The sequence below is a fragment of the Lineus longissimus genome, chromosome 11 (assembly GCF_910592395.1).
Source record: "Lineus longissimus chromosome 11, tnLinLong1.2, whole genome shotgun sequence".
In the NCBI taxonomy this organism is placed as follows: Eukaryota; Metazoa; Nemertea; class Pilidiophora; order Heteronemertea; family Lineidae; genus Lineus; species Lineus longissimus.
In genome coordinates this window covers 15858209-15883921 of record NC_088318.1, presented here as the reverse complement: position 1 = coordinate 15883921, position 25713 = coordinate 15858209, and the positions used below count along the sequence as shown (strand labels likewise).

The 25713-nt window shown below is 43.2% G+C and overlaps 2 protein-coding genes across 2 annotated transcripts in view; one reads left to right on the top strand and one right to left on the bottom strand.

Moving 5' to 3' along the window:
* Positions 1 to 4893: 4893 nt before the first annotated feature.
* On the bottom strand, positions 4894 to 8954 carry LOC135495777 (small nuclear ribonucleoprotein-associated protein B'-like). Its single transcript, XM_064784688.1, has 5 exons — positions 8859 to 8954; positions 7894 to 8157; positions 5891 to 6071; positions 5552 to 5719; positions 4894 to 5233 (listed from the first exon to the last, which is right to left on the bottom strand). The coding sequence occupies exons 1-5, from the start codon at positions 8859 to 8861 to the stop codon at positions 5214 to 5216; spliced, it is 636 nt and encodes a 211-aa protein (XP_064640758.1). The 5' UTR covers positions 8862 to 8954; the 3' UTR covers positions 4894 to 5213.
* A 1687-nt stretch (positions 8955 to 10641) lies between these two features.
* The window catches only part of LOC135496080 (uncharacterized), a 28730-nt gene continuing 13658 nt past the window's right edge, over positions 10642 to 25713 (top strand). Inside the window, exon 1 of the mRNA XM_064785199.1 lies at positions 10642 to 11276. Coding sequence (XP_064641269.1) covers positions 10704 to 11276 — 573 coding nt within the window. The 5' untranslated portion in view covers positions 10642 to 10703. The remainder of the gene's footprint in view (positions 11277 to 25713) is intronic.

The following is a 25713-nucleotide window of genomic DNA, read 5'->3' as shown; positions in this document are numbered from 1 at the left end:
GCTTGAGATTTGTAGTTGTTACCTCAAGCTCCAACAGCATGAGAGACCTGAGACAAAATTGTTGAAGACAAGGGGGCTTTTCCTCCTACAGCACCAGCCACTCTTTGTAAAACAGGAGACCAGACCAATAGTTATGAAAGACGAGGGTTTATACTTCCATATGGTGCAAGGGTCGGGAGACTACCTACTTCACCGTGCAGGTTTAAAGAGACGCTTATGCTTCCCCAGATACAGGTTGTACGAGACGGGGACAAAGATGCGAAAGAATGGAGGTTATTCCTCCTGCTCCAGCCGTAAATTGTGAAAGACAAAAGTTATGAAAGACGGGGAACTACTTGTGTTCCCCTTGCTTCACTAGTCTGCAGGCTGTGAAAGACGGGACTAAAATGCTATAGCGTCCGGTTGTGATCACCAGGGGACAAAGTTGTGAAAGACAGGAGCTACTCCCCCTCCCACAACAGCCACTTGTTGTGAAAGACAAGTAACTATACCAGGCCACCGGTTGTGAAAGACCGCAGTTCATACCACCAGCTACAAGTTATGAGAGACAGAGGACTAATTCCTGCTACACTAGTTACATGTTGTGAGAGACCAGACAATCACTCTGGTGTCACCAACTAAAGGTTGTGAGAGACAGAAAACTAACCACACCAGTGATTGTGAAAGACCAGTGATTGTATTCTTCCTGCGTCACCAGTAAGAACTTGTGAGAGAGTGGACCAAGTTGTGAACGACTGGGAACTATTCCACCGGCTATGACAGCCATATGGTTGTTAAAGATAGGTGATTATTCCTTCTGCTACACTGTTGCTACCACTGAAACATATTGGCCCACTGATACCTGCTGTCTGCGACTATTCCTTCTGCTGCACAAGCGTGGGAGACAGGGGACCAAGTTGTGAAAGACATGGGGGCTATCCACCTACGACACCAGCCACTCGTGAAAGAGGGCACTGGTTGTGAAAGGCCGAGGTACATACCTCCTGCTCACCAGCCACAGGGGACAGGGGACTGTTTTACCTCCTGCTTCACAAAGTACTTGTTGCAAGAGCCAGGGGAACAAGCTGTGGAAGACAGGGGACTAAACCCCCTGCCACACTATTACCCAATCTACCACCCAACTGGTTGTGTAGGACAAGGAACTAAGTTGTGAAAGACAGAGGCCATTCCCCTGCTACACTAGTTGCTTGTTGTGAAATACAAAGGATTATACCACAGGTTTTGAGAACGACCATGATTTATACCAACAGTAACAGGTTGTGAGAGACCAGAGACTAACTCTAGCATCTCTAATCAAAGGTTGTGAGAGACAGGGGACCAGTTAAGTTGTTAAACTACACCCGCACAAGTTCAGAAATACTGGTAACTACTCCTCCTGTTACACCAGCCATTGGTTGTGAGAGACAGGGCAACGAGTTGCAAACGATGACAGGGGGCTATTGCTTCAACTACACAAGAAACAAATTTTGTAAAGACTGGGACAATTCCTCCTGCTACACCACCCGCTTGTGAAAATAAGAGACTAGATTACCGTTTGTGAAAGACGGGAGTATATGCCTCGTTTCATCAGCCACAGGTTGTGTGAGAAAGGGCCCGAACCTGAACATACACGAGCCACTGGCTTAGACTGTAAAGACAGGGATTGCTTCACCTTCCACTGGTTGAGAGAGACAGGGCACTATCTCTCGTGTCACCAGCTACAGGTTGTGAGAGTTGTGAAGGATGGGTGTTCCTCCTGCTCGATTCCTCCTGCTACACCACCCCACTTGTGAAATGCAAGAGACTTTATTACCGTTTGTGAAAGACTGGAGTATATGCTTCGTTTCATCAGCCACAGGTTGGGTGAGAAAGGGGCCAAACCTGAGCATACACGAGCCACTGGCTTCGACTGTAAAGACAGGGGCTGCTTCACCTTCCACTAGTTGAGAGAGACAGGACACTATCTATCGTGTGTCACCAGCTACGGGTTGTAAAAGACAGAGAACAATGTTGTGGAGGATGGGTGTTCCTCCTACTCGATTCCTCCTGCTTCACCACCCACTTATGAAAAGCAAGAGGCTAGATTACCGTTTGTGAAAGACTGGAGTATATGCCTCGTTTCATCAGCCACAGGTTGTGTGAGAAAGGGGCCGGACCTGAGTAGACACGAGCCACTGGCTTCGACTGTAAAGACAGGGGCTGCTTCACCTTCCACTAGTTGAGAGAGACAGGACACTATCTATCGTGTGTCACCAGCTACGGGTTGTAAAAGACAGAGAACAATGTTGTGGAGGATGGGTGTTCCTCCTACTCGATTCCTCCTGCTTCACCACCCACTTATGAAAAGCAAGAGGCTAGATTACCGTTTGTGAAAGACTGGAGTATATGCCTCGTTTCATCAGCCACAGGTTGTGTGAGAAAGGGGCCGGACCTGAGCAGACACGAGCCACTGGCTTAGACTGTAAAGACAGGGGTTGCTTCACCTTCCACTAGTTGAGAGAGATATGGTACTATCTTTTATGCGTCACCAGCTACGGGTTGTAAAAGACAGAGAACAATGTTGAGGAGGATGGGTGTTCCTCCTACTCGATTCTTCCTGCTCCAACACCCACTTATGAAAAATAAGAGTTAGATTACCGTTTGTGAAAGACTGGAGTATATGCCTCGTTTCATCAGCCACAGGTTGTGTGAGAAAGGGGCCGAACCTGAACAGTCACGAGCCACTGGCTTGGACTGTAAAGACAGGGGTTGCTTGACCTTCCACTGAGAGACATGGCACTATCTCTCATGCATCACCAGCTACGGATTGTGAGAGACTGAGAACAAAGTTGTGGAGGATGGGTGTTCCTCCTGCTCGATTCCTCCTGCTACACCACCCACTTATGAAAAGCAAGAGGCTAGATTACCGTTTGTGAGACTGGAGTATATGCCTCGTTTCATCAGCCACGGGTTGTGTGAGAAAGAGGCCGAACCTGAGTAGACACGAGCCACTGGCTTAGACTGTAAAGACAGGGGTTGCTTCACCTTCCATTGGTTGTGAGAGACGTGGCACTATCTATCATGTGTCACCAGCTACGGGTTGTGAGAGACAGAGAACAAAGTTGTGAAGGATGGGTGTTCCTCCTGCTCGATTCCTCCTGCTACACCACCCACTTGTGAAAAATAAGAGACCAGATTACCGTTTGTGAAAGACTGGAGTATATGCCTCGTTTCATCAGACACAGGTTGTGTGAGAAAGGGGCCGAACCGGAGTAGACACGAGCCACAGGCTTAGACTGTAAAGACAGGGGTTGCTTCACCTTCTACTGGTTGTGAGAGACGTGGCACTATCTATCATGTGTCACCAGCTTGTGAGAGTACCAAGTTGTGAAGGATGCGTGTTCCTCCTGCTATGTCTGAAAGACGCCAGCAAATCGTTGTTAAAGACAGGGGCGTATTCCTTTTATCCACCAGCGACAGGGGAAAGGTTGTGAAAGATGGGGGCTATTCTTCCTGCTACATCTGTCACAAGAACATGTACAAGCGGAAGTGACAGGCGATGACCATGGACACGGCCAATATAGACAGTTAGATCGTCGACTGCTGTGCAGAGAGCATGAGCAGGAGGTACAAATCCCTGTCTTTCACAACAGGTGGTACAGGACTTTGTCTGTCACAACGGGCCGATGGTGTAGTAGGAGGAATAGTCCCACACTTTAGAAAATTATGGGTAAGTAGCAGGAGTAATAGCCATTCACAACTGTGCCAACTGTATCTCACAACCAGTGGCTGGCACCATAAACCCGTTTTTCACATCTATGTTTTATATTCCCTTGTCTTTCACAACAAACGACAGGTGAAACTGGAGGACTAGACCCTGTCTTCAGCCCCTTTGGTCCCCGGTGGCTGGTGTAGCGGGAGGTATAGTCCTCTGTCTTTCACAGCCTACAGACGGGTGTAGCGAGAGGATTATAATAGTCAGGTGCCTGTCTCTTACAACAAGTATTTAGTGAAGCAGAATGTATAGTTCCCTGCCTCCGACACTTAGTGGTTGGTGAAGCAGAATGAAAAACCCGTCTTTTACAACTTGGTCCCCTGTCCCCCACGGCCTGTGATTGGAATCCCTTGCCTTTCACACCCTGCAGACTGGTGTTGCAAGAGGAATACAAGTTGTTCCCCGCCTTTTGCAAAAATGTTGCTAGCAAAGCTGGCTGTCCCATGTCTTTTACAATTTGTGTTACAATTCCGTGGTCTTTCAAAGCTTGGTCCCGTCTCTCACAATTTTTACTGGTGAAGCAGGAGAGAATAGTCCCCTATTCTCACACCCGGAGGCTGGTGATCAAGCATGGAGTACAAACCCCATACAAGGACAGGAGACATGGTTGGGTGATATGAATAAAGTCTAGCAAATGCTTTTACTTCAGTTTTGTACAGAAAGACCTGGTGCAAATGTACATGGAGTTTTAGATAAAAGCATTTACTACTCTTTATTCATATCACCCAATGTCTCTATTGGGTATTAGCGATGTGCCAATCGGACAATGGTGTCTGCAGCTCGTCTCACCCGCCAGGACATCCTCCAGTGTCTTATTGTGGGGTCAAAACGAAACGGGACAATGCAATTATTTTCAGTACTCAAAACTTTCCCGCCACGTGAATGCACGCAGAGGCGTGTAGAGTATTTTCAACTTCGTACATATCGAAATTGAACTGTGTACAGGTGGTTTATCATGTTATTAGTAAAGAGGCGTCTTCAACTAACACACGATGGTCCGAACATCAAGGAAATTACCTCGTCACGCCGCTGTCCAAAGACGTTAGATTTAAAATTTCGACAAATAATGATATAAAATCCATTTCTTTATCAATTTTGGAATGGTTTACCCAGTCAAAATCAATTGTGAGAATGCAATCAAGGGAGAGAATGCTAACACATTATTCAGTTTTAAATATGGACATTTATTACAAAACCATAAGAAATGAGATGATAATATTTACAAATGTCTTTTAAAAGGAGGTCCGACACATGATTAGACCGAAAATAAAGGAAAGCAGAAGTTTCACATCCACTGTTCTCACTTTTAAAACACCACGGCCTTTGCATTTCAGAATCCATAATTTCTAATCCTTTAGAATTGTTATTCAAAAGCTTCTCACAATGTGTCCTGCCTGACACTTCCACTACTTTGATAACACTTGAACACATGGCAGTTATTCATTAATCAAACAGTCCTACGCTGTCAAGTCAAGTCCTGTTACTGTCGTGGAGGCATGCCTGCAACAGAGAATAAACACATGATCAGAATACAGTTAGAAATATATATTACAGCGGACGAGGTCTACACAGGCTAAAGTTTCCATCGATGAATCTATGACGGAGGATAATTATCATATAGAATCTATGATGGCCTATCATAGGTTCTACGATGAAGAATTTCCATCATAGAATCTATTGAAATGATTTGTGATGATTATCATAGATTTTACCATTTTACTATTTCGGACAATCCTAGTAGCCATTGAGCAGAGAATGACAGGAAACTACACAGAGGCAACCCGTCCAATATAACTATCAAATGTTGAAATTTCTTACCTCTCATCATTGGTGGCGGTCCTCGCATACCAGGTGGTGGTCCTCCTCGGCCAGCCATCTGTCCTCCCATCATACCAGGTGGGGGTCCCATCATGGGTGGTGGACCGCCTCTGCCCATACCACCACCTCCCATTCTACCACCTGATCCTGAAGGTCGAGGGGGTGCAGCTAAAGAGAGAAAAGATTTATTCTAAACACAGAGTCAACCCTGTCAGAAAATATGGTACTTCCAAACATTTCCAAAGTATAATTTGAAAGTATCAGGGGACACTTTTCCGGAAGTATTTTAACAGTGTTCACTTTATGCCAGCCTGCTTCATGAACTTCTTATGAACTTACAAGCAGCAGTTCCTCTTCCTCCAGGCGCCATCATTGATGATGAAGGTCCACCTACACCTCGCACGGGACCCTGGAGACCGGGGGCAGCACCACCTGGTCCTCCTCCCATACCACGGCCAACAGCACGTCCCATCCCGGGGCCGGGGCCTGCTCCTGCAGCCGGCACACGGGGCATACCCTCCTGCAAAACAAAACATGACTACTGAATGGAGGTTAATGTGACCACAATGTGAAGCAGTGAACTGGCTGCTAGATGCACCAAAGGGCTTGTGGTATTCGACTCGATGACTCGACGACGCGATGACTCGATGACGCGATCAAGTTGGAATCTTTTTAAAGAATATCACTGCCTGGACTGTAATTTATACATAGAATCATAAGTGGAGGAAAATAAAAAAAGAACCGATCATTACCAACCCCTTTCCAGCTGTTTTCACCGTATCTAATCCGACCATTTTTCGTTTCCTACAAGTTCGCATTTTTGATAAAACCATGCGCCATGTTGCTATGCAAGCTTACCGTCAATACAGCTAAATACACCTAAATATAGCTGGTTCAGATCAACCTCCTACCCAGGTTCTTTACGAGCAGAAATTCCAATGTTAAAATGACACGCGAGTTCCTGGAGACAAGGTTGGCTCTGGATATCCGTTCAGCACGGCAATATTATGGGAGACAAGACCACAATTGATTTTTTAAGCCTTTTAGCAGTTAAATTGTCAATGTTTGACCGCGACGCATCAAAGAACGCGTGGTGTTGTGAATCTGAAATTTAGATTATGCTATTCCGGACAGTCGGGCAAGTAAATGGTGAAAAATAAAATGGTGATTGACCACGGAAATTTTTTTTTAATCGACAAATTAGACAGACTTTGATATTTCCACTCTTTTCAGCCAACTGGCAGAAAAAACTTAAAACACGCCCCCTATTACCCAATTAGCAAAATTCGAAATTAATTTTTTCATCAAATAATTTCTTTATATCTGTAGACTTGCCACAACAAATTTTTTTTCAATACCTCTCCAAATATGTACTTGAGAGTAAAAAACATGCACTCGTCTAATAGATAGGCCTGGACTTAGTGGTCTTGTCTCATGGGCCGAATTCATAAAGGGCGTTTAAGGGTTAGACGTGTGTAACTTCTCCTTAATCAGTTTCAGGGCCTATTCATATTCTGTGAAAATTTATATGAAGGACCTGAATCTCTCCATTCAGTAGTTAAACGCTGTTTTAAGCTAAACGCCCTTTATGAATTTGGCCCTAAATGTCCTATACACCTTTCCAGAAATGGGGCGCTGAGTGTCCGAAATAGTGATGTCATAAGGGGAAACTAGGCCTGTGGTGGAGGGACAAAGGAGATAGTCATGGTTGACCAACACACTTGAATGCCTTTAATGACGGACAAGGGGGAAAAAGTTAGTTCCAATGCAAGCCACCAATTTCGGAAAGCATGTATAGGGGCTGATGTATTGGGGGGGGGGGGGGGGGCAGATGTCAAGGGGCGGAAGAGGGACTGAGTGACTGAGTCTAAAAAACTGCACATATGCGAAATTCCGATTGTTGACAGACTACCACATGACATCTGACATTGGCCACTAGAAGCTTGTTTGTCAATTAAATCTTCGGTCATTTTGCATGCTATGAAACTTCCGCGAGTCCTTTAAATATCAAAATCAATCGCGGGGACCAATCTTCAGTGGCCATGGCTGGGGGGGGGGGGGGGAGGGGGCACATCCTTCTACATACCGTAGCTGGGTATGGGAAGGCCGAGCTAAAACCTCTGCTGTTGCAGCGGTAGCCCGGAGACCAGGATCATGGGATTCCGTATTTTAGCAAAATCCATAGCAACGATCGCGTCATCGAGCCATCGCGTCGTCGAGTCATCGAGTCGAATACCACAAGCCGCACCAAAGGACTAAGGGTGAGCTCTATGGGGAGCTGATTTGAAAGAAACCTTGTTATTTGAAAGCAACCTCTTTGCAATCAATTTTTGTGAACTCACCTCACTGGACGGGGGTCCTTCTACCGTCATTGACACTAAATTCTCTCCCCTCAGTAGCACCAAACCTAACACTCGTTTCTCCTCTCTCTCCCCCTGCTTGCTGCTCTTTGGTCGAACCCTACGGAACTCATCACAGTCTCCTAGGATGAGGTTCATGTGTTTATCGAAGGCCTTGAATGTGCCAACAAAGACACGTCCATCCTGCAGGGTACAGCGCATTCTGTAGTTGATGTGCTGTAACATCTTGGAACTCTTGCCGATAGTCTGCAAAGTATTTGATAAGAGTGATATTAGAAGGATACTGGAGAGTGGAGTAGCTACCGGTACAAATTACAACTTGTTGCTCTAGGCCCCTACCTGCTCTACGTTTGCAAGTACAACAAAAGTTCTGGCTAAACTTTAGAATCCCCGATCGGAAATGACGTAGTTTGATCGCATTCAACTATAAATCCATTGAACAGTGGTGCTTGGTTAGTCAACCGATGACCTTTTTTTGGGGTGTGATCGGGGATTGTAAACTTGTTCCAAAGTTCTTGAGATGTCAGTTGTCTGCAAACTTCTTAGGGCCTGAAGACACACTCGGTGTTTTCAAGCCACGGCACATGACGACGGTCGTTGGTCGCGATAGCCAGTCGATAGTCAGTGCTGGCTCTCCTTAAGTCTTCTACTTCAGGGTTTTGCAGATCTGTCTCTGCCTAGTTTTGGGCCAGCATTGGCATTTGATAAGCCCGACATGTGTAAGAAAAACGGCCAACTTTAGACCGAATTCACAACTTCACAATACAATACATTACAGAATGTACACGAAACCACCAAATGCACAGAGGGACATGATTAGCTGTGAAGCCGGCGAAACTTCTAAGGCGTAATATGCATTGAAAGCATCATCGTATGAGCGAAATAAGCACATAGACATGTCGAGTGTATAAAATAGTTTTCGTTTTCATGAAAACTATCATACTTACCATCTTGATTGCTTAGATGACAGCCGATTAAAAAAATATAAACAATGCCCCTTTTCAAGCGGCAATGATGGCGGCTTTCGTTGACAAAACGTCCGGCGATGGTGGCGGCGCCTATGAACAAACAGAAAAACTAAACATCATACAGGATATCCAGCTGGCTGAGTAAAAGGGACTGATAGTGACTTGTATATTGCTTTTTCATTGATCAATTTCATATCCAGGCTAGTCGCGCTCCTCGAACTTGACTGACTGACGGAGCTTTTTGGTTAGCACAACTAGGCCGTTGCACAGCGTGTTTCACAGAATCTCTCAAAGCAATACAAAATAAGAAATGTTTATTTATAACCTATTCCGAAAAACCTCTGAAAAAACCTACACTGATTTAAAGATTTTCAAGACCTTCTCGCATAAATAATCCTTCGCAGTAACAGCGCATCAGTGATGCATGCCTGCATCCTTTCTTCATAGTGGTCAAAGCGATTTATAGCTGAAGCCATACCCTGGACAGTCGAGTCCTAATCAAATTGACAACGGCAAATTGCCGTCTGCCTTATGATGTGCCCGGGTCATGTGGTTGAATAGGCAAACGATTGGCAATCCTTGCCGGGTTTTTGGAATAGTTATCTCTCACTCTGGGTGAATACGATTGAAGCTAATGTTCCCAAAGGAATAGTTGGTGGCAGTCAGTCCCAGTATCTTCCGCGAGTTGGATCTTCAAGGGTCTGTTGCGGCGGTATTGTTGACTTCGAGTTCAATCATAAAGGACACTAGTCAACCTGGTGTCAGCCTGTAGCGTCTGCTGGCTTTGAAGCTTCCTTCTTCTGACATGTCTTATTGCAGTTACCATGACGTATAAAAACCTACTGACGTTGAGGCTACGGGAGTTCCCTTTATGCTAGCTCGTCGACCAGCTTGAAGGTCGCCTTGCAGTGAAATGAGAGTCGCGAGCGTCAGGCTCATCTGAGGTCGTGGGCGACTCTCGGAAGGATCACCGCCGTTTCATCAACTCAATTGCTGGTAAAACCGACGTTCCTTGTACCTTCTCGATAAAAAGACTAACAAAAACGAAGTGGACAGACACTTGCTAGACGAACCTGCTCTTCCTGGCTGAATCATACATAGTGGGGTTCAAGAACGCTACAAGTTTCGACGGAATAATTTTGCTATTAGAATGATTCCTCCGGACAAGATCGATCGTTCTTAAAGGGACAACTTGGGTGTGGGATTTACCAGGCCAGGAGGAGAGTACCCCTGCTTGCCACCATGCGCCACCACGTATCGAAGACAGGTGCAAGACAGGAGAAGCAAAGATTAATCCCTGCTTTCCTAAGGATGGATGAACAGTCGCCGACCACTTGTCGGGTGGCGTCGTGGTATCTATATGGCATTGAATTGGGGGAGTTTCGAGGGGGTCAAGTTGTCGCCTGAATTGGCGACAACTCTGTTGACAAAATTCCGCCAATGTCACAGAAGCCGAGCACGTAATTTAAAAAAATTCTTCTTATCGTGTGCTCTCGATCTGGCTTTTATTCTGCATTGCTGGCATGCAAAGTAGATACACAGCGGCAAATGTCAACGATTTTCAGTGCGGTCATCTGATCTGATAGCACGCTTCTTAATTACATATATATGAGCGTTAGAGATACGAGATATATGTGACAGTCAGCAATAACAGCAACCGTTCAATAGCAATCACTCGATTACGGTTAGACAGCCATGAAGACACACTGCACGCCGGCGTTCGAGTCATCTGTAATCGCCGATAGTTACAGGGAGGCAGTTGGTTTGGGTGCGAAGCTCTGCGAGAGAATCCCAGTAGCTGCCGTCAGTGAGAGGCTAACCTGGATGGATTTATTCTGGTGCAGAGTGGAGTCGGGTCCGTTTACCACCAAAGGTTGTATGAACGCGTCCCAGAGCGATATGAGAAATTCAACAATTGACGTCCAACAAGAGGGACCATGTTCCTGTCCGTGTGTATCGCCTTACCAGATCTCTCAATCGTCAGTCGGGTACTTTGTCCTCCTGACTGCTTTAGTTGTAGTCTTTTTCAGCCTGACTCGGAATACCTTAGAGGATGTAATAGAAAGAATATCGCGTGTGACTGTCATTGTTGTAGGAGCAGGGCCTATCGGGCTCCTCTCCGTCCTCATAGCATTACGATCAGGGAAGGCTTCCAGGATAATACTCTTTGAACAAATGAAGAAATCTGAGCTGATGTCAAGGCCGCAGCAAATAGGCCTGGACAAGAAAAGTGTTGTATTTCTCCAAACTCTTGATATTGATTTTGACAATATGGAAGGATGCTGGCAAAATGATACATTTATCACGCGTTTGGTGGTGTTTCAAGAATACATCATGGATATACTGCACCAAAACAACCACGAGGAAATACCAATTCATCTACGCTTGGGACAAAAGGTAGGAAGGCTATTTTGATTGCTTCTAGTACGTCACTTCTCCTAGCCCTGTTGTAGTATCAACTGTCACCCATATAATCTCATGGTGTAATCAACAAGCATATTCATCGACTTAAACACTTCTGCCACATCATCCCATAAAGCATCATCCCTCTCTTGCGCATAGTATTTCTCATACCTTCTATGTCATCGTCTGTGTCAGCACAACAGAGAAATCACCTCAAGAAATAGTATACAAATGTATATTATCGGTTACATGAATCTTAAATCTTTCCCAAACTTTGGGAGCAAACTCAAGAGCCGCTGATTATCATCTCAGGATGGCCGAATGAGAAGTAGGGGGAGATAATGAAGACCCGTGTCAATCTCCGGATGATGAAACAGCGGATGCGAGCAGATCGTTGTAGAATCGATCACTGTGATAAGGTCTGTAATTGATATGATCCCTAAGTCAACTGCAGCAGTTGTTGGACGGCCAAGGTAATTTGCTCTGCAGATTATTTCGCAGTTTATTTGCTCCGAAAACCAATTAAACAACATGATGCATCCGCCGCGCACTATATGTTTATTTTCATTAATTTTGGTTGCATCCTGGTATAACCAGTGGTTTACGATATCCTCCGCCTCTATAGATATTCCATTTTCTTGTATTGACGCAGGAGTGAAAAAAACTTGAATCGCAGGATCTTTGCTTGTCGTTTATAAGGACAGCAGTTGTGACATTAACTGCTAAACGTTGTGGAAACTAACCAAGCATTGGTCGCTCTCTGTTTGATCTCTGTCAGATCATTGATTTCCAGGCTTGGAGTCGTTCATGGGGTGAAAAACATGAAAGCCTTGGTGATGCTGGACTTTCGATCTGGTGGTCATGTGAATCCATTACATTTTTCTCTTCATTTTGTTGTTATTTATCTATTCATGTACATATACTATTTTTATCATTATCATTAGTATTATCAATAATATCATTATCCATTATCATCTTGAAGAAAACCCCTGAACCTGAACTTGACAAACTCAGACACAAGATCGTGCGCCATTAAATCTATTATCCTCAAAGTGGTCTTATAGCGCGCGGTGAACTCAGCTGCGGAGATGCGGAGACTAATTAAGACTACAGCCTATTCAGAGGAAATGTCGCGAAATTCATTTTGAGATCAGCGAATGCAGTTCCATCAGAAAGCACTAATGAAGATCTTGGAGATGGGCTATTGTTATTGTCCTTTCTGTAGGTATGTTGCAGGCAGCATATCTAATATAACGAGGAAAAAGAACCGCATAATAAAAATGAAATATACAGTAAAGAAAGAAAATTTTTGACCACAACCGGATTCGAACTCGCGACCTTTGGATCGAACATCGTATTCTGCCATTTCTGACGAGCGCTCTACCAACTGCTCTAAAGTTTCTAAGACTTCTGACGTCATGTATTTGTCGAAATCTGATTGGCTGAAAGTCCCTGTACAAATGTACGCTGTACTTCCCGAAAGGTTCAGGAAAAAGAATCGCGGCTACGTTCTAGTATGACCCTGTTTAATCATGCCATTGTGGAAGTCCTATCTGGTCATTTATGATAGACAGACTTTGTCGTAGCAGGGCCTATACTGCGACAGCTTTTAACACTCGTTTTCTTTGAAGCATGTATAATATCAAACGACGTGTGGCTAATTAATCGGTGCCCTTCCATAATGGCAATAACAGTCATTAGAGAAACTCCATCGCTCTCAATCAAATTCTCATATCTGTGCTGTACCAAACGTGAGAGTGCACGTAGTGTTATGTATAGCTCAAGGTGGTTGCTTGTTTATCGCGCGAGCATCAGATTGATAAGAGGCATTGCGCATTACTTTGATCGAATCAGAATAGAATCGAAGCCCAGCGGGCATTTAGTTCTCGCATTGAGAAACCGAAGGAGCATCCGTACTGTAATTAGCCATTAGGGAACGCTGCTGAGGAAAAAAGGATAGTGTCACGCCGTTCGGTAAAAATTGAAATTTAAAATTTGTGATTGAATTTGAAAATTTCAAATTGCGTAAATACCCACTGATTATAAATTTCAACATTGCGGCTGCGTAGACTGATACACAAATACTATAAATACCAAGTTTCAGCAAATTTGCATGCATGATAACTGCACTGCAGCATTGTGTATAACTGCATTTCTATTCCCTAACCCACGGTAGGCAAAATTTAAATACGGTGTAACCCTTTAATGCAAATAGACCGGCACGTGGTTGACCAATCGTAGATAGCCCGAATATCAAGTAGAATTCTCTAATAACAAGTCAGAACATTGAGATGATGATTAAAATGAAGTCATTAATATGATAGGCAAACAGAATCTCGGAGCCACCGCTGGCGTATCTGGACCGATCCCCTTCATCATTGGTTGTAGCCGACGACCTGACCATTTCATGTGTCAGTCGGGAACGACGAGATCCCCGCGCGCCCAAGTAATAATTCCAAACCCAAACCTCGATGGGTTAGTAAACATCAGTCTCATGCCCCGGGTCTCATTGCAATTTGTATCCATTGGCAGACAAGCCACGTTGGTCAATCATTGATTTTTCTCCCCTTCTTCTGGCGATTTAATTCTCACCGTTTTCTCAAAGGGCATTCGACTTCCCTTGTAGATGTCATATGTCTTTGATCTCGGGTGTCTGCATATAACAGGAATAGAACGCAATTTAACGCCTTTAAAAATCAAAGTGAAATATTTCCGATATTGCCCAACAGCAACAACAACAATAACAACGATATGGCAATTCCCTGTTCATGTGCAGTATGACATCCTATCTGTTCGATTTACATATCTCTGATAATCATCTATTGACAGAGTTACTATTTACATTCGCTAATTCCCAAACATCTATACTACATGTCACAAAAAACATGTCCTGTTGATGTCAGTCGAAATTACTGGTTTATGAACGTCTTCCTGAGAGCAGGTGGCGAACGTGTTCCCTTTATTATCCTCTTAACGACCCTGTAAAGGTTATGAGGGAAATAAAGGGGTGATTAGCTTGGAACATGATCAGCAACAGCTATCCGTATGGGGTAATTTTTCTTCCTGATAAAGCATTTTGATTTTTTTTGACAAACCTCGCGGAATTTAAATTGAATATTATATTCAAGCTAAATTTCGCGTATTTCGCACAACAATCATTCTATTCCATTCTATGGAATAGACTCAGAATGACTTTTTGTGCATGACTTGATAATATTTCAAGCCCTACGAGTAAATGCATGTCAGGTTGCACTAGTCCAAAATTCGCCACGCGGAGAAAGTCACCAACAAGCAGTATCCGTGGTGTCTGTCATATCTCATGGACCCCTAGCCATCTCCAAGGAGAATCAAATGGCTAACTCAATAAATTTCATTCATGGATCCAACTGCCGATGCCGAAGGATGACAGATGAAGGCCCAATCGAATTTCAATTTTTGATTGATATGAAACACGTACCTAACATTATGTCCCGTTTTGTGCATTCTTGATATAAAAACAATGAACATAACAGGTTTGGTCGCGCTGACTTGTATACTTAGTCCACTATACTATACGCGGGACACCTGACACAAACGGACCTGGCTTTTGAAGGCAAGTACGACTCGAGGTTATTGCCATGGCGGGGGTCATTGCCTTGATGCTGAGTCCCATAGGATCCAACACATGAATTTGCATTACGTATCACACACAAGGTATCCGAGACAACGAATTCCCTCCTGACCACTATAATACACGTGATACCCTAAACATGACTCAGCTATACCTTACCTTGGGGACACCATCACCTGGTGCCACTGTAGGTTGTCTATCACAACATCGGGTATCGGTCTACACTGTAGTTTGCGATTTCAATTTTGTTAACGAGATGATTTTAATGATGAAAGAACAAGAACGAAGATTACTCTGATGATCAAACACATTATGAATCTGATTTAAACAGGTATCGTTCAACAAAAGAATTGTTCACAATCGAAACCAATCACGACTGCCAATTTCACATCTATTGTTCGCGATTCGACTGCATTTTAACAAGACAGCTTCGCCAACCCTACTGTTTGAAGTATCAGCTCAAAATCTTTACAATGGTGACGGAAATCGTTCTTTCTCAGCGAAAAGGACATCGATTCTTTGATGGTGCTACATGCAAAGCTGGGTGTACAGTGCGCTCTTTGAAGTTAAGTACCAACCTGGCGGATGTTGATTTCAAACTTGCAAAAGTAGACGTTTTCAAAACGTGGTTGCGTCAAGTTCTAAAGTCATACGCACTTGGCAATTCATTTCTGTCATGCATCATGCGATCGGTTTCTCAACCTATCGAGCAAAGAATAGCCATTTACCAAACAGAAACCCGTATTTTTGTTCTTGTGATAAAGGTTACGTGATTCCGTTTCTTCAACACGTCAGCCCCGGCTAGAGTATTTCCATCCATGCATGGACTTCAACAGAAAGTCTTTCATGTAATCCTGAAAATCATTGAGCTTTCCAAAGTCAAGTGTGAGTGTTGCTTATTGTCAAGCATTCTGTCACCAGTAGTGTTTTCAATACACTCCGCCTCTCGATATGTATCAAAAACTTTTGGGAACCCGGTTAGGGTGCACGGCCCAACACTATGAGATCAAAGACTTCAATGTAAATAATTCTAACACACGACAGATGCATCTGTACAAAAAAAGGTTAAAAACACAATTCTGATTGATGAAGACCCAAAGTTAATCAAGACCCAAAGTTAATCAACCGGATTAGTTCGTTGTCATAAACATTTATTTGTAAATGCAATATTATGATTGCATGTTGCAGAGAACGGAAGTTGCTGACAAGATTTATGTGGAAGATGGTTCATAGTTACCACACAAAACAATAATATGATGTAAATGATAGTTATTGGTGTCGAGAGCAAGCTGACATACCATGATTGCAAACCAAACGATAGTAAACGAACGGCGATTTCAGCTGCATTTGGGCAGAATACATGTCTCATATAAGTCTTGCGTTTGGTTCGTGACAGAATATTTATATACTTTGGAGGTGAGTTATATTGTACATCAAAACACACGCGTATGAAATAAATATGAGCGATGGCGATGGCATAGCGCAGAGACACACTGTATTAATCTGCAGTCAGACTCAAAGCAACCTTTTATCATCACTAGCCAAGCTTATATCTACATGCATATCCACAGTCACGACATTCGGAAAATGATCTCACATCCCAGTGGATAATTTTGTGGTGGTGCCTAATTTGCAATCGCCTGGGGTGTCATTAACTGGTCTAAAGGACTGCCAATAACGTTAACGTTGTATCTCTCCACTGGAGTAGAAGAAACGAACAGAATATGGCCAGTGTCACGGCGGAGGCGGAAAAAGCTGCCGCTGGATTGTCGTTTATCTCGCGCCATTATCTTGACGGCAGGTGAGGCATGCACAAAATGGCGGGAAATGGCCAGGACCGAGCCATCTAAAGGATGGGCGGACGTGAACATCATTTCACCAATGTAATCGGCACACTTCTAAGAAAGTGGTTAAGTGCAGTTTTTTGGGGGAAATTGAGTTCATTTGAGTGCATTTATTTGATAGGCCTATCTAATACATTTCCTACTCGGAAATGTTTTCCCGCAGACACTCATCATCGTAAATCAGGGATTTTCAATATACTATTGGTCGTGTCTTGATAACTCTCGATGTTTTTTTTTCATGACGTATATATAGGAAAAAGAAACAGAATATCAGGATAGCCCCCGATATCCTTTTAGGCTGGCGCGAAATGTCATCAATTTCACCCAATGCAGCAGATAAAAATGTAATGCGGTTTAAGCTACGGTAGGTAAAAATACTCTAGTACACTCTATTTGATGAACAAAAAGTGTCACTTTTGATCATATAATGCACATAACCAAGCCAAAATATTGTGTGTGAGAGTATAGGATGATCTTATTTTCATGACTGGTGTTTTTCAGTATAAGAATCTTTTGGCCCAGGAAGCATCTTACTTCAACGTGTGGCATCTCAACGGCCATCTCATGGCATCACAGGGAGGAAGTGCGAGTTACTTGTTGAAAATGAGTGTTGACGCTGTATCTCATCGCCGCATTGTTTGCATACATGTATATATAGCATGAATGAAGCTAGCGCAACAGAACACAGTATGTACATATAAAATATGCATGTGCGCAAGATATCCTCAAGTTTCACCTGTATAAGATCTGTCATCTACGACATCGAAACAACATGACATACCATGACCATCAGGCAACTCGGTGTCGCAAATACATTGTCTACATGTATCTGAATTGAGCATATTGAATGGCATCGAACGACCATGGCATTGTGCCGCACATTTTGGGGCTCGACTTGAAGATCAGAATTGATCTTAGATCGATGAAACTAGAGTATTCACACAGTACATGTACAGTAAGTATATTTTACGTACCATTGTTGCAGCGGACGTCAATAAAAGACTAACGTATCATACTTTCCTGTAAGGGTAGAAAACAGACAATGAATGTAATATTAGATGCATTAAGATGATTAGGATTGTCAGGCACCGGCGACGAGATTAGAGCTGTAATTGGTACGTCGGAGCAGGAGGTGTCCGGTGTTTTCTATGGCAACGGCAAAACATCCCAACAGTTGTAAAAAAACAGCCCATCAGGGTATTTTCGGAAGCAGCTAGAATAAACCACCGAGTTTTTTTATTTTGTAGCAAATCATTTTTATATGTATCTAGGAAGTATTTTTGACTAATGACGGCTTTCGTATCAGAATTTTGCATTCGGCATGTATACAATGTATATTGAAGCAACCGGTGCGCGTTTCTGGGTCGGATTAATGTTCGTAGAGTGACCGATAGTTGTCTACTATCTCTCGATACATCTCAAAGCCTAGTTCCCATGCTGACCCCTTCATAGCTCGCCATGTTGCCAGAGAGTGTACGAAGTCTTTGCTAGATGTGCCATGCCCCTTCCCTATGCGTACTCCGTCTGATCGAGATGCGTACTCTCCCAACGTAGTGCACCATGTTTCTACAGGGTGGACCTTGCAAGCCAAGTAATTGACGAAACGAAAATCTCTTCTAGAGTGTGTCATGATGTTAGGATTTACTCTCAGCTATATTAGCATCGCAAAACCAGGGATCATGTGCGGTGCAAATGCAAATCTACTTCTTTGAGGACTTGGGGGAAACCTTGGCAAAATATTGGAAGAAAATGACCTAACAGTATATCCAGTGCGCATCTGATTGAATATAAAAAGAAGACTAAAAAACAAGACAGCCTCCCTCCCGTATTTGCCCAAAGTAAATTGCATTCGGAATCAAATTACATCCTAAATGACAGAGTGGTTTGTCGTCTGTCTTTCAAATAATCAGATTTGTCATACCGTTGTTGACCGGGGGCGGACGGTGGCATTTTGATTTTATAAGCTAGCGATTTATGCCATGTAGTCGATAGGAGGTTTTGTGTGTTTTTCGTCTGAAAAGTAAGTCAACGAGGCTTTAGACCAGGGATGAGTCTGGTATCATCCGGCCGGTTTCTTCGGAAAAGATTATCATCGTTTTCTGCGCCTATAGTGCATCGATCACTTCTCTGATCAGCCAGTTTCATGTTTTTTAATGTGTCGCCAGGGCATGTATAGCGAATGATGATATCAAAATATCAACCCTTGGCGGTCTTATCCCCAGCTTCAGCCGAGCCACTGGCATGACGACATAATATTATAGCATTATAACACTGGAACGCTGTCGATTAATCATATCAAAAACCTTGACCTTAACCTTTTAACTTGCAGTGGCCGTCTACTTGAGGTACCAATAGGCCTTAGGCGTTTTCGCAAATCATAAAATAAACCACTTATTGACTCGTCCTCGCGTGCAGGAAGTCAGCATGGTCAGGATGGACTGTGCGACACCTCGGGAACCATACGGATATAATAATTGACGAACTCCTGCAGGCGAGGTATTATTGGAATACCCATAACCTGAGTGCAACCATGGCAACACTACAAAGGTAACGAAAAAAAATCAAAAACCTCTCGCGTGTGGTAGAGGACCATGGGTGTCGCATGGCGCGCTATAGGGCCGGAGAATAAAAATTCAGACGTTGCTTAATATTTTTTAAATGCTCACCGCTTGATATTCACAAATAAGCACGTTTCGTATTCTATTTTGCCGTCAGCCAAAGCTCTTGGGATGACTTAAGCTTGGCTGGCCATCGTTCAATTAGTGGTATTAAATACAAGGTGTGATAGCTGATAACCTCAGCCCGGATATGTAGAATTGTATCGTGGTGGGCCCAGCCGTGTTCATGAGCTGAAGACCCTGAGCTTCTGATTCTGAGTGGGCAATGACCCCATTCTCCAAGGAGGATGTAGCCCGGGGGATGTAGTGACGGATATTAGGTGATGTGGGATAGATTTTACAGCCGGGTCATAGATACCAATCACGACCAATGATCTCCTCTGGTCTGTGTATGGCTAGTTCATGGCGGATTGCTGATTCGTATACCACTAAACAATTAGATGACCACTCCATCCTGATTGATGGCTACATCAGGAGAATGACAAAATCCATTCTTCCATTCACTGGCCACTCCGTTCCGTCATAATCGATCCCGATTATATACCTAAACTTCCGTTGCTTGTAATCAGCATTTATGTACTCAGTCCCAGGGACTGGGTGGATCGGGTAAGTTTTTATCGGCACCCGGGTGAGTTCCGGGAAGTGATCGATTACGCCCTTGTCAGCCATCGATCATATATTATACCATTGACTAAAATCACAGACTCAATCCGGGATACATTTTACGAAAATCCCATCGGTACATGTTATCTGTAGCGAAATCAGGTTTTTCATTCGGCAAAATTTAGTGTTTCTTGAAATTGAACTTGAGATAGATTCTTACTTTTTATGTTTATTCGCATTGCGAATAAAGTTTAACCCTCCTGGAATATACATGAAGTTGTGCACATTGATAAAAAATACCGGTATATTAGTTTTAACGCGCTGGCGTGCACAGTTACTGGACTACAAGGTCATCATGATCCAGTTAGTTTTTTAGATTACCTGCGGGCCAAAAAATTAACTTAAACACTCATTTTCAAAAAGATTCCTGAAATACAGCACGTGTAGTATGGTGAAGGGGATTTAATCCTGTGTTCTGCATTCCCTCTCGTGTTGATACCTGAGATAGTATTACCAAACAAGACACGTACGAACTAATTTTGAATTTCATTACTAACACTGAAACCACATTATTTTCCCTCTAGAGCCGACACCACCGTTTCAATATGCATGAGGCTGTAAAGGGATACAATGTCCGTCTACCTGATCCGAATTTTATTGTTACTGAAAAGCTATTCATTCGAGTACTCTAACAAGTCTAATGACTGAAGGGGTGGCCTTGTAGGGATTCTGTTTGTTCGATATGGATTGACCGAATCGGTATTTCGTTCGCCTCAGAACATATATCACGTTTTTCCTGTGATTGACCATGTTCAATATGCCATTGACCATGCTCAATATGACATTGATCAGGTTCAAGATGCCATTGACCAGCTTCAAAATGTCATTGACCATGCTCAACATGACAATGACCAGGTTCAAGATGCCATTGATCAGCTTCAAAATGTCATTGACCATGCTCAACATGACAATGACCAGCTTCAATATGCCATTGACCATGTTCAATATGCCATTGACCAGGTTCAATATGCCATTGACCATGCTCAATATGCGATGACCAGGTTAAGGACGCCATTAACCAGGTTCAAAATGTCATTGACCATGCTCAATATGACATTGACCAGGTTCAAGATGCAATTGACCATGCTCAATATGCGATGACCAGGTTAAGGACGCCATTAACCAGGTTCAAAATGTCATTGACCATGCTCAATATGACATTGACCAGGTTCAAGATGCAATTGACCATGCTCAATATGCGATGACCAGGTTAAGGACGCCATTAACCAGGTTCAAAATGCATTGACCATGCTCAATATGACATTGACCAGGTTCAAGATGCCATTGACCAGCTTTAAAATGTCATTGACCATGCTCAACATGACAATGACCAGGTTCAAGATGCCATTGACCAGCTTCAAAATGACATTGACCATGCTCAACATGACAATGACCAGGTTCAAGATGCCATTGACCAGGTTCAATATGCCATTGACCATGTTCAATATCACATTGACCAGCTTCAAAATGTCATTGACCATGCTCAACATGACAATGACCAGCTTCAATATGTCATTGACCATGTTCAATATGCCATTGACCATGCTCAATATCACATTGACCAGCTTCAATATGCCATTGACCAGGTTCAAAATGCATTGACCATGTTCAATATCACATTGACCAGCTTCAATATGCCATTGACCAGGTTCAAAATGCATTGACCATGTTCAGTATGACATTGACCACCTTCAATATGTCATTACTAAGTTCAGTGTTTCAGCAGCGCGCTCGTCATGTCATTAGTCAAGCTTTGAGAATGCTAATCTAATCTAATGAAGCTGATTAGTATGTTTGTTGTCCGGTCATTGCAAAACTCTTACTTTAGCTAGATCTAAGATACATTTCTTTTGATGGTCCCTCCATTTCGTGACTCTATGTCGAATTGAAGATGTAGTGACTTAATCAAAAAGGGTAGACGTGTTGCTATGGAGATGTTCACCGAGAAAATAAGAGATGGCGTGGTGTTCATGTTGGCAGCATGACTGAAAGTGCCAGTGACTTTCTGACAAGCGCCGTAGACTAGCTTCGACTTCTGATGACTCAATTTTTTTCCATTTTTGATAAGACACAAGTCTATTAGGTTAGAGGCAGCTGCCCTCTTTATCTCTCCGTCGTATAATCTCCTGTCGCTTTGTCGAGGAAATTGTATATGGTTCCGCAATCAGACCGACAAATATGCTTGTCTTGGACAATACTTCAGCCCGCCAGCCGAACTGATAATTTTGAGGTCGATTTTTTGCTTAAGTGAGGCGCTATTGACTTTTGAGAAGCTGAGTTACAGGAAACAAAAGGACCCGCCGGTTAATGGGCTAGACAACCATTTCCCCTCGCCATAGACGAAACCACACACACTATCAAGACACCCGATTCCTGGGAAAGCGGCTTCCAGCAAATTGATTTTTCTGCCAGCTTTTACTCCGGCACACCTTTAATATATCCTCCATTAATCTTAATGATTAAACGGTCGAGATGAGCAAAGTTGATAAAAAACACCCTCAGAGCGGAAGATAATAAGCAGTCACGAGTGTCTGATGCAAGTTGATATGCTTTTTAGACAGTAATGGCAAATTTCCGCACGAATACTACAGCCTATTACGCAAAGAACTCGAAGGCAGGAAAGTGCTACACGTTGCACAAAGTGAGATAAATGTACATGGCATCGAAATGGCCATCTTGAATTTTTGCTTGCCACAAGAACTCCGAAGCATTGATAACAGTCTTACAGACCAAGTTATCCACGGTTGCTCCGTTAAAAGGCTGCTGCCCGTATCGAACGTTGTTCTATATATTTCCATTTTACAAGTCGCAAAACATATCAAAGTCGGAACGAACAGGACTCCTGACAGTCGATCAGTTAGAAAGTCTCATATTAACTTTCAATCTCAGTTGAAGCATCAAATCAATTTTGGGCTCCTTTCTAATTTGTTAAGCAACGACATGCAACAAGCGTATACGCACGCTTTATTCTCATATCGAACCCAATCTTGCAAGCGTCGACAGTGATGTTATTGCAATTGCTATGACGTGAATGAGAAGATTTTTTTGTAGTTTTAATGTTTGATGTTGTGAATCTGATCAGCATAAGAGGACGAATTAAATTTGAATGTCACTCATATTATCAGATAAACGTCAAAGTATCAGGTGATTACTAGGCACTTCGACTGCGGTGAGGGATTAAGGCGTGGTTCTTTCGAGACCCAATATGTCAGAGATAAAAACTGCAAAATAGAATCCTTTGTATACCACGGACAATATATCCTGGAGGATCCGATTTTTCTCCTGTATCACATTGGCCAACAAAGGACGTGTACGCATGGAATCTCTAGATATAAATCCCTGAACAATAGCGTGTCCCAAGGAGGAATTTAATTTCTCCAGTATCTCTCACCGCCCCGCTGAAACACTTTCTATTTTAGTCAAAGCCGGCTCTCAGTCTCTCAGTCAATACAGCAGCATTTGAGGTAAATCTTGGCGGTCACGGACCGAAAGAAAAGGGAAGATGCACTCAGCTGATATACGTGCCTTCTTCATTAAGAGCCATGCCTGGGTGTTCCTAAGACATCCTCTTAGCTGACGAATAAAAGAAGCATCAACTCTAATAGACCTTAGTTTGGAGATGTCATCTTTTAATCAGGGACCGGATATTTAATTTCCATGTCAGGACTGGCTGTCATGAACTGTTTCCTTCAGAACGAAAGTGGAATTAGAACAGCTTTGTCAGCAGATTTTTAGGTTTTCAAAATGGTGGCTAGGGGATTTTCAGGGGCGGTGACTTCTTTAGCAGACACCATGCAGCTAAATTCATCGACCCTTTTGTTGGATTTGCTGTGGCATATAGAAGCACCTCTGCAATTCCTTTGAAGCAGCAAACCACGGTCGGCAGAAGTAGGAACAACGTTTCCATTTTGCATCCGGTTACGCCCGCAAGCGCATTGATAAGTAACCATGGTAACCAAGCCGTAACTGAGGATACTTTTTCATGCGCATGCGTAACCGGATACAAAATCTGGAAAGTTTGTTCGAACTTCTGCCGACCACGGTGGTGATTCGAATTCGTCAAGGAGTATTGATACTTCAAAATGTAATAAAAATGTCAAACCTCATTTAACATCCGTTGTCCCTACTCAGCCGTTCCGCTGATGCTCGAGGCAATACCCAGTAGACCCTCCAGTGATCCTTTCACCCACATATCCACGATATAAAGCCATCCATTTGCCATGATTATCTACCCTCGTCATCTTGACTGGGCACAGGTGGTCAAAGTCGCCACCCTGATCGATAACGCTATATCATCGCGGCCGTACCGCATCACCGAAGGGGCTTTATACTGTCACGGCTCACGGCAGGGCTTGGTCTTGTGGGAGATGGTGAGAATGAGATAACAAAATATCGCGTCAAAGCATATAGACATGGCAGAGATAGCTTTTGAAACGTCTTTACCCCCAGTAGTCCAATGCTCACCTTTATGACAGGCAATCTGGAGCCTGTTGAAGAGACAAGAAAATATAATTATCATGAACTGCGCATGCCTAACTGGCCTTGTAAAAGCGGAAGGAATTATTTCTTCATGTCATTACACAAAAGATATTTGGCGTCGTGCGTGAGCCAGCCATAGCCATCAGATCGAATCTTTATATGAGATATGAAACTTTAAGACGATATCATCATATGTCATTTCCACATTAAGAATGTATCCATGATATATCAATTTTACTCACAAATGATACGATTTCACGCCAACAAAACTTAAAACATCTGTATCAGATTCATTCCGAAAGCATTTTTGTTTTCGCTCAAATTTGACTGAAATCACAATACATTCTCATTACGTTAATAGATTTGTCATAAAGGCTGGCTTGTATCGCATAATACAACGTGTTTCAAAATATATCTGATACTTTTGATTATTCAAATAATTCGAGTACATGTACTTTCCTGTCCTTCTAGTATCCAGTACGCATGCGCATAAGTGAGATCGTTGGCATTCTTATTCATGCGCACGCGTACCCGAAAACGAAATCTTGGAATCTGTTTCAACTTCTTTTGATTGTGAGGCAGATTCAAACACGTCAAAGGTTTTAATAATTAGCTATTAAAACAGAATAACCATGACAACTCACTCGTATTTTGAGAAATGTAACAGTATATCTTGCTTATTGGAAAGAAAGCTACATGTATCTTTCTAGTTATCACTTGGCCAGAACGATAGAACGAGCGATGAACAATAGAATACAGCTTGTTGGACACCACTTACATCATACTTGAACAACGTGTGATTGTTACCCCTTAACTGTAACGAAGTCTTAGAAATCAAATGTGTCACCTACGTTCTGAGACACTTGATAGCTAAACGCGATGGTGTAGGGTGGGGAGACACAGCTTTAGATTCCGTTGCACGACAGGGAATTACGTTGAGAGTCAAACTGAAAGAAGAGTATTGCGATTCTTCATCTCCAGGCCTCGTGCTCCAGGCACGGCTCGCTAGCTTTTCCCGTGAATAAATGACTGAAAGAAGCGTCACTATTCATCATCTCCAGGCATGCATCACCGACTTGACTTAAAGAGGCATGTCACGATTCTTCATTCCAGGCCACGCGTTCCTACATCCGGTTTCGATGGACCGACCTCATTCTGTCGCCAAGGACGATCAGGATGACGAAATGGACTGCATCGGAGTCTACGCGCTCCAGCAT